Here is a 9,304-nt window from a genome sequence, read left to right as displayed (position 1 = left end):
TTTTTAAAAAGTACTCACAAAATCTTAATCAAGGTTCAATTCAAATTTATGAATAAAAAAATAAAATAAAATCAGAAAGGAATACAGACTGACTTTTTAACAAAGGGCAACTTTAAATTTTAGGGACACACACTCAGCAAATAAATATTCATATTGTATTAATGAAAAAATGCAGACATTTTATTTAACATGCACAACCACGCAGAATTTCCTGCTTTTTTTTTTCCTTTGTGACCTTTTCCTCACCGAACAAATTGAACTCCTTTAACAAGATTTGCAAATAAGCACTGAGCGTCCTTTCCACTCACAGCTGGCAGTCCTGCTGTGTGGCCAGAATAGTTCCCAAGCGTCACCTGGTGGATATCAAGTGAGGTGCATCCAGTATGTGAAGCCTCAAAAGATCATTCTCACCACTTCAAACAAAACCTAGCACAAAAGATGTAAGCAGCACGTCAGTGGCTCCGCTATGACGCCACGTGCGATGCGCGACGGTGCTCACTTCGATGGTGATAAGGATGACGATCATCCACTCCAGCCTCAAGCTGTGCTTCTCGCTCAAGTGGCTCCTCATCAGGTCAGTCAGCTGAGTGCAGTGCTCCAGTTTCTCGTTTACGACCTGCACGGTACGGTTACGGATTACGAAAATGGTGACCTTGATGGTGACCTCGGCTCACCTTGACCCTGCGGTTGATGTTGAGGAAATGGCAGGTCTTATCGTAGATCTTCTCCAGGTTTTCTCTGTCCCAGTAAAAGTCAGGGGTCAGCAGGAGGTCGGAGCTCAGGTTGATGCGATGCCTGATCACCACCACAAAGACAACATTTCAACGCACACACATTTAAAATACTGTATGTCATAAAAAAATGTAATCAGTGTTTTCTAATTAATTACAAAAAACATGAGAACTGGGATGTATACTGAGTCATTTTTAGTGTTATGAGTTTATATATGTTGGAAATTTTAAATATTAAAGTAAAAACATCCACAGTACAAAAAAGTACAATTATTGTATTTTTTTTTAATCATTTTTATCTTTTTTAATAAATTAAAATAGCTATTGCAAAATATCTAAAGAAATGTAAATCTATTTTTTAAATGTAAATTTGCTATGTAATGTAATGTAATTTCCAGACTGAGGCAGCGACCTCAAGGTGAAGAGCTCGCCGATCTTCTGCATCACCTCCGCTGACGACAACTTGATTCTTGTGCCCGACTTGAGCGTCTGAAAAAGACAAACACAAATGAGGCGCTTCAGCGCTCCAATTACAAACATCCCACAATGATTGAAAAGGCGCGTGGAGCAGAACGTACCTCGGGGATTGACTGAATGGACTCCACAAAGTTATCCAGCTCTACTTCCCATATGGCCAACTTTACTGTCACATGTTGAAGACAATGAGGCACAGGACACTTCATTAGGCATAGCAAGACATGTCGTGTTCTGCGTGACCTGGCGTCTCACCCGACAAGCTCAACGCGTTGGAAAAGGCAAACCTCTCCAGGACGTTGTCGTGGTGCTCCGAGTCCTTGCTCAAAACAAAGTTGCCGTGCTCCAGTTTCGTGCTCCCCCTGCGTTGACGGAGCGAGTGAAAAAGACTTTTCGCTGAAATTGCTCAAAGACGCCGACTCACTCACTCGCCGTAGGTATAGTTGATCTCTTCGTTTTCCCAGTGGACCAGAGCAACTTCGTACGGCTGGCTCTCGTGACGCTCCAAAATCCTCAACACCTTTTTCAGCTGACCAGGAAGATAGCAAAAAACATTTAACCAAGATTATACATTCAAATTAAAGCAAAAAAAGACAGAATAGAATTTTTTTGGGTACATTTGGCATTAAATGAAGCAAATATGGGATGGTGATTTGATTACCATTTTGTCTTCCACATTCCAGAAAACCACAGAGCCTTCTCTGAAAATTGTCAAAAAGTTGACATATTTCAGACAAGAGGGAAAATGTTGGCAGATGTCTTAACAACTTTAACTTTATGTATCCAAAGATTGAACGTCTAACAACTCCTGTTGAAACATTTGAGCGCCAGCAAAACATGAAGACAGCAATCATGACAAAAACGGCGCAAATCCACCTGAAGAAGAAGACGACAGAGCCGTCGTCCGCTTTGGCGCTCACGTCCGGACTTATTACAAGCACGTTGGAGGCATCTGAAATGAGGTCAAATTATTATTATTACTATTATTTTTTATTCAAAGCACATGTTGGAGGAGATAAAAATGTGATTTATGTCTGCCTTCTAGTAGTGCTTGGCTATATTGCAACTTAAAACAGGCACTGGCAAACTTGCCTTTTGACGGATTTAATTTTGGATTGAGGCCCCCGACCGGGTGTGCTCTTACCTCGAGGGAACTCCACTTCACCAAAGCCATGTTGTGTCAGGTCAACGCTGAGCGTGGGCAGATTGTACTGGTCTGCCGTTGCGAAGGCTATGCATCGCATCGTGTCCTGGAAGAAGGTCGGCACACGTGAACGCAAAGAGCAAAATGCGGCGTGTCAATTTACCGGGCGGCTTACCGTGTCCTGATTCAGGAAAGGCTGATTGGCTCTGGAAGGTTGCTTGGTTCTCGGCCCTTTGGGAACTCGTTTCCCAGGCGCCGTCACTGGCTTCAAAGTGGGCTTCAAAACAGATTTGACCAGATTTGACGCATACAAACGCTTCTGTTGGCTCCTGTGTTGGAAATCCTTTAAAAAGACGCAGCCTGGACTTTGGAATACACTTAGAGCAGATGAGCTGAAGCGCCTTGGAGGTTCTTGCTTGAGCTGAGGTGGGCTGAAGGACCACCCAGTTCGGAGCCCAGAGGAGCATGAGGGACTCCGTTGAGGTGAAGTTGAGGTGACAAAGTTCCGTGGAAATCCCACTTTAGCCCACAAAGTCCGCAGAAGCATTTTCTTTTCTTTTGTTGTCTCTCTTGGGCCTGCTCACAGACTGGACAGGGACACAAATGCACTTGCAATTACTTAGAAAATAAAATAAAAATATATAATGCAAATATAGTACATGGATCATTACAAAACTGGAGGGAAATTTAGGTAGCAACAATTGTTATGTTTTCAAGAAACATTTAATTTGATGCAACCAGCTCAACCAAACAAGGTTTTATAAATTACTGAACAGTATTTTATTTTTCATGTGCTATCTGGCGCAACCCTGCAATAGAAACTCAGGCATATAAAACACATTCTCAAATACTGCAGAAGAAATATTTTACAATTAAATAAGGACAGTTAAATCTTTTTAAATATTGTTATTACGAGCAATACATTTACATTTCGTGTTAGTATAACTAAATTTTTTATTTTTCTGTATTTTAACATGGATTATTTGAAATATCACAGGGGAGGACAGAAAAGTCCCCCAAAAATAAAATGACACAGAGATCAGCAAAGTGGTTAGCAAGGCGTGCAAAGAAAATGAATCACTTGCAATAGAAATTGTGCTACCTGTATTCCACGCTTTGCAGCAAATGGCTAACCGAGCATGGCTCGGTCAATGGGGAAATCATGACGAAAGGTCGCCACCAAACGATATTTGCGCGCTCTAATAATGAACATTTCAATAGCACAAACTCTGCTTGTCAAAATTGACAAACTGGGAATGAGGTGCTGTTTTGCCAATAAAGTTTTTTTAAGGTTTACTTCCTGTTTAGAGCGGACAGATTAGTATTCCCCGATCGATGACTCGCAGGTATGATTTCGCTGCACGTCTCAAACAAAAATGAACCGAATATTTGAGTATAATAAAGGAAAGTAAAAAAAAAAAAAAAAAACCAGAAAATATCCCCTTTTAAAACTGATCATTCAGAAATATTTGGTTTTGACGTAATAAGCCACAATGCCTGTATTATAGGTATGAACTTAAAATGACAAGCTTTCATCGTCATCAATTCAGGTTTTTCTTCCACTTTAATCAAACTACTAAACTTTAGCAATTTGAATTAATTCCTATACTTGTTAGTTAGCTAATGTGTGGCAAGTTAGATTTCAAGAAGCAACACCCTCCCCACCCCCCCAAAAAAAGTCAGCCCTGTAAACAAGCCTTTTAGTCCGAACTGGGGACGGAATGATCCTTTTTACGCAAATGTTTGTAATGTGCATATATTTCTTAATAAATTGATAGATAAAAAGTCAAAATGTATTTGCAGAAATCCAGTATACCTTTTTATTTTTTTATGTAAAATAAAATTCTCTCCCTCTCCGCAAATGTTTTTTGAATGTATAGATATTTCTTAATAAATGGATAAATAAAATATCTAAATGTATTGGTAGAAATCCATGATACCTTTTCATTTTTTTTAGTAACATAAAATTCTCTCCGTCTCCGCCTCTCTCCTACCTGCTTAGAGGAATAAATTCAACATGGGTAAAACCAAAAAATACACAGATGTCAAAATAGAGATTTGGCATTTATTGTTTCTGATGCTCGTGTATACATTTGTCATAAACATTATATACAGTACACATACACAAGTGATCATCCTCACCTTGTTACACATCTGACACTGGATAAGCATACAAAAAATACAATAGTTTCTATCTGGCTCCACATTATTTTATATGTTGAAAAAATAAAACGACAAACGTCGTCCTGACGATGAATCTTCTTAAAAAATAATCTCGGTGCGTACGGTTGAAAATTGGAGGTGGGGATGTGGAACTGCATGCGGGGGGAAAAAACACGCATTGCAATGTGTTAGCATTACTAAGTTATAGTGATGAGAAAAAAATCACAGCCTGTTTTGGCCATTTATGAGAAATTTACGCAGCAATCAGGTCTCTCTAAAGGGTTTCGTGGTGCGTTTCTTCGTTTTGGCGACAGCTGTTGCTTTTTGTTTTTTTGCAGATGCGCTTTCTAGACAGGCGGAGGCCCGTTGGTGTAGCTCAGCATGGGGTAGAAGGAGTGGGCCAAGTTGTTGGACTGGGCGCAGTAGTCGGCCTCGGACAAGGGCAGCAGGAAGGCCACCAGCACCAGCACCAGCAGCGCCAGCTGGAGGGGCAGCGCCACCCGCAGGACGCGGTATGCGAAGCAAGTGCCCCACTGTGCCGGCGGCGCTTCAGAAGGGCAGGAAGCGGACCCAGCGGCGCTGCGACACCTGCCAGACAGCAAATAATGAAGTCAGAAAGAGACTGGCAACATCTGGGGGAAAAAAACCCTCACTAATTACAATATAGAAGTGCTGATCTAAAATAAAGAAGGTCACATATTATCAACACATTCACATGTAAATTAAAACCAATATTTTTAATGAGATACAGTTTTGTGAGTGTGTGTGTGTGTGTGTTAAATGAGGAGTTTGGGAAAGGTGGACTCAGACAACATCATTCCACCAACAGGGACAAGCTGACACAATCGTAGATGTTCTGTTTTTCCACCAAGTGCTCACGAATATGCAGCAAAACTCTAAAATCTTACCAAATATATGACCCCAAAAAAATCCATCCTCAGACAGCAGTTTCACCAATCGACATGAATTCATCCACGGAACCATGTGACAAATGACAGCGCATAATGTGCAATAACAATACAAGCTTTCGACCCAGAAAATGGCAAGACTTTGGAGTTTTGCGAGTAAAACCAACACCCAAAAAGCAGGCTTCAAAAGGGACAACAATGGCTCCTCACAAATTGCAAGCAGTGATGATTGAAAGGGGCGAGGGGGGTGCAGAGGTGCTGACATAGCAAGAGAAGAAGAAACTGCAGACTTTTGTGTCGTTCATTGCAGACGGCTGTTTAGAGAGAAAGAAGGGGAAGTGCGCCCACTAGTGGCGGGCGGGGCGTTGTGGTTAGCTATTGACAAACACTTGGGGGCAGATCCAGTGGTTGGGTTGTTAAGCAGTGGAAATTCCTAACAATCCAGGAAAGGAGGGCTTCCGCCGGTCAGTCGGCCTACGCAAGAGCGTCTAGTCTCGCAGAAGATGATGGAATTCACTATCACGACCACCCGATTTAAAATAAAAATGTTTTCTTTAGAATAGCCGCACGGGAAATGGTCCAATTTCATTTTGCTGGAAATATAATTCAATGACTACAAATGTGCGACTTCCATCATCTTGCAAGTGCGCTAGCAAGCAACAGAACCAGTACCTGTGCCGTGGACCGCTCAAGGGGCCTCCGCGCTCTGACACGCTACATTTGCCCCGCTGCTGTTTGCAATGAACGGTAGAGGGGGGGGGGGGATGGAGGGAGGTATAAAAGAAAAGAAAAGTTTTCAGTCCAGGTATATCAAGATGGAAGCCACCCATGACATCACGTCGCCACCCTGAAGTACAAATGACATCACGGTGAAAAGGTCCAAGCATTTCACCAGCTCACAAATGGTGCGAAACTGCAAACTACTGTGATCTAAAAGCAAACGATCCAAACTGGAGGGAGGCAGAGTTCCGAGGAAGGCTTAATGGGAAAGAGGCTCCACGCACTTTCAGGCAGAAAAGGAAAAATAAAAGCTCGGGTGGCTCTCGGGCTGGCTGTGCTGCACACATCAGAAGTGCGTGGAAAGTTCGGGAAGTGAGAAGGAGGAAAAAAGTGGAGGTGCGGAAGTAAGTAAGAAAGGAAGGAAGGAAAAGAGGAAGGAAGGAAGGACAGATCTCGGCATGGGAGGGGTGAATTGTTGACTTTGTTGGGGTGCATGTTGTGAGCCCCTTTCACACTGCCCAGCTTTTGATTTTAGAGGGAAATGAATGAATTTTGGAGCAAAGTCGGGACTGAAACTCTATTCTCAATTTTTACAGACAGCAATACCAAAAGAAGACATTTAAAATGCACCCTGAAAATGACAGTTTAGTAAACTCTGTTAAATTTCCGCTTCTAAAATTTCTGGTCAACAATTCTAGCAGCGGAGATTCTTGAAGGGCTACAGCAAAAGGAGGAGGCAGGGAGGCGTATATGTTACCGATCGGCGCCGACTCGGAGTGCTCCTTCCGGAGGCGGGGCTGAGCGACCCGGATCCTGTATCCAAATCGTCCGCAGACGACCACGACGAAAGATCCTGTGCAGAAAAAAAAAAAAGACCAACAGGCTCAAGTTCAAAAGCTTGAGGGAGGAAAACAAACTCAAGCGCCAAGGGAAAGCGCCCAAGACTCGGTTTGGGGCCGACTGGCGAGGATCGGGTGTACCTGCTGACTGCTGGTCAGGTCCAGGATGCGGGCCAGCTCCCTGAGGTCTCGGGTGACCTCCTTGAGCAGCAGCTTGAGGCGGTTGCCGATGACATGGACCTTCTCCTTAGCCTCCAGGCATTCGCCGCTCTGCGAGGTGACCAGCAACTGCAGCGCCATGTCCTGCAGCGAGGCCACCTTGCGCTGCGAGTCCAGCAGCTCCTGGCGGATTTGCTGCAACCGCAAGTCAGAGCTCCAATTACGCCGCTCGCAAGGCTGCCATTTTGTGACTCTTGACCCACAAAAAGCCTCAGCGGTCCAATTAAAAAAAAAGAAGCTGTGCGTGCGTACCGTGAGCGCTTTATGGTGCTCTTGCAGAGTGTCGCTGTCCTGCACGGGGTCGATGGGGACCACTTGGTTACGTCGACGGTCGATATTTTCCAACCACAGCAGCAGACCGTGACTCATCTCGTGGAAGTCCTGTGTGAGGCATTTCATCAAGTTCTTCCTCCCAGCTCAACTTGTACCCTTCTCTGGACATACTTGACAGTGCATGAGGGCTCCCTGCAGCGAAGACCTCCAGCGGTCCAAGGCAGCGGCCAGCTCGTCCCAAGAGTTGTTCATGTCCTTGAGTTTGGCCTGCAGCTCCTTGGATTCGTCTGTGTCCGAGTGCACAAAGTCGGCGCTGCACAGGTTGATGGACAGCACGATGCCCTTGCGCTTGTCCCAAGCTCGCTGAAGCTCCTGGACACGTGCCAACAGACCCACTTAAGCCCACTTATGTTTTGTTTTTACATTTGGGGACCTTTGAGGATGAGCAGGAACACACCTTGAGCTTCTTGATGCGAAACTGGATGGTCTGGATGTCGGTGCTAAGGTCGAGGCCACGCTGGCGCTCCAGCTCGTCGCCAGCCTCCTGCAACCACGTCCGGATGTTGTCGAGGTCCGAGTTGAGCTGCTGCCACTGCTGCTGGTTCTGCTTGCTGCGGATCTCCTTGCTGAGGTCCTGAGCCTGCAGGAGCTCCCAGCGTTCGATCACCCCTGGCACGAGCAGAACGTTGAGATCCCCGAGCTTGTCTTTCATGACACAAAGAAGCACATCCCGGCGGGGCTCACCGGACGTTTGCGACTCGGATCCGCCGGGGTTGGCCAGCCCAGACGCCATGTCCTCTTCCTCTTTTAACTGGCAGCCCACCCTCTTCACTGCGTCGATGTTGCCGCGACATTCGCCCAGCAGTCGCATCTAAGTATCAATTATTTTGATATTTCATACAACTATTTGTATCATTTTATTGAGATGCTTAGTCATTTCTTACAATATATTGATTATTATTACTGTATGTTGCAAAGTAATAAAAAATGAGCTAAAGGGATGCGCTAGAGGCAAACTTACATATCCCATGTAGGAGGCATCCAGGTCGACGGCAGCGTACGTGCGGCTGCGGCTGCTCTCGGCAAGCGGCGGGTCAGACGACGACGCCTCCTCTGCGTTCACACACACACGCGTGATCATTGAGCGTTCACGTGGTGTTTGGTGTCACCGGGATCCACGGCGAAAAACCTCGTTCGGGCGGGGGTGATGCGAGTAGGAAACCTTGAGCATCACCCGCCTCAGTACGGACGAAAGACCGATGCTAACCTGACAGCGTTCCACCACACGACATGCAAAGAGGATTTATAGACCTTTTCAGAGTGATAGTAAACAAAAGGTGACAGGGTACTTCCGGGTGGCAGAAAGAGGATTGACGAGTGCTGACTTGAACTGAGAAAAAAAACCTTCAATGCACACGTCGAATTTCCACCACGTCGATTTTGGCCTGTCATTCTGTCTCCCTTTAGCGCTGATGAAGAAGGCTAAAATCTTTTGAGCTTTTGCCACCCGTGACGTCCCGGTGAAAAGGTCTACAAGCCACACAGCACCGAGCAAAGTGAGAAGGAAGGGGCTCCATTTCTCTTTAGTCAATTTTTTTTCCGTCAATTGAAGGGACCAAAAGAAATGGAATGGAGCCCCAGTGTTAGAAAAGTTACCAAAAGTGGAAATGAAACACAAATCCAAAAGCGGTGAAAGCTCTAAGGCCCCCAGGTGGTGCTGAGTTTAGCATGCTAGCTTTGTTAGCACGTTGCCTACCAGCGGAGCACCTCAGTATTTTCTCTGTTAGTTTAACAAAGGCCTCCGGGCTCTCTGGGATCACTACATCTGGAAGA

The 9,304-nt window shown here is 45.0% G+C and overlaps 2 protein-coding genes across 2 annotated transcripts in view; both read right to left on the bottom strand.

Moving 5' to 3' along the window:
• Positions 1–28: 28 nt before the first annotated feature.
• Positions 29–3,625, bottom strand: rmnd1 (required for meiotic nuclear division 1 homolog). Its single transcript, XM_037240890.1, has 12 exons — positions 3,452–3,625; positions 2,525–2,936; positions 2,350–2,455; positions 2,082–2,157; positions 1,867–1,906; positions 1,634–1,734; positions 1,461–1,567; positions 1,310–1,374; positions 1,144–1,220; positions 675–795; positions 500–616; positions 29–426 (listed from the first exon to the last, which is right to left on the bottom strand). The coding sequence occupies exons 2-12, from the start codon at positions 2,894–2,896 to the stop codon at positions 394–396; spliced, it is 1,215 nt and encodes a 404-aa protein (XP_037096785.1). The 5' UTR covers positions 2,897–2,936; positions 3,452–3,625; the 3' UTR covers positions 29–393.
• A 769-nt stretch (positions 3,626–4,394) lies between these two features.
• Positions 4,395–9,304, bottom strand: part of syne1b (spectrin repeat containing, nuclear envelope 1b) — a 49,038-nt gene continuing 44,128 nt past the window's right edge. The window contains exons 136-145 of the mRNA XM_037240621.1: positions 9,228–9,296; positions 8,493–8,584; positions 8,216–8,342; positions 7,929–8,140; positions 7,643–7,843; positions 7,451–7,579; positions 7,121–7,333; positions 6,898–6,993; positions 6,093–6,151; positions 4,395–5,100 (exon numbers count right to left, since the gene is read on the bottom strand). Coding sequence (XP_037096516.1) covers positions 4,860–5,100; positions 6,093–6,151; positions 6,898–6,993; positions 7,121–7,333; positions 7,451–7,579; positions 7,643–7,843; positions 7,929–8,140; positions 8,216–8,342; positions 8,493–8,584; positions 9,228–9,296 — 1,439 coding nt within the window. The 3' untranslated portion in view covers positions 4,395–4,859. The remainder of the gene's footprint in view (positions 5,101–6,092; positions 6,152–6,897; positions 6,994–7,120; positions 7,334–7,450; positions 7,580–7,642; positions 7,844–7,928; positions 8,141–8,215; positions 8,343–8,492; positions 8,585–9,227; positions 9,297–9,304) is intronic.

The sequence above is a fragment of the Syngnathus acus genome, chromosome 22, assembly GCF_901709675.1.
Source record: "Syngnathus acus chromosome 22, fSynAcu1.2, whole genome shotgun sequence".
Lineage (NCBI taxonomy): Eukaryota > Metazoa > Chordata > Actinopteri > Syngnathiformes > Syngnathidae > Syngnathus > Syngnathus acus.
This window is presented reverse-complemented; position numbering and strand designations above follow the sequence as displayed.

Coding starts and splice junctions, on each gene's coding strand:
- rmnd1 (XM_037240890.1), bottom strand. CDS start 2,896: ATGCTTCTGCGGACTTTGTGGGCTAAAGTGGGATTTCCACGGAACTTT. Junction 2,158..2,349: donor TGAAGTGGAGTTCCCTCGAG/GTAAGAGCACAC, acceptor ACCTCATTTCAG/ATGCCTCCAACGTGCTTGTA. Junction 1,568..1,633: donor ATCAACTATACCTACGGCGA/GTGAGTGAGTCG, acceptor CCGTCAACGCAG/GGGGAGCACGAAACTGGAGC.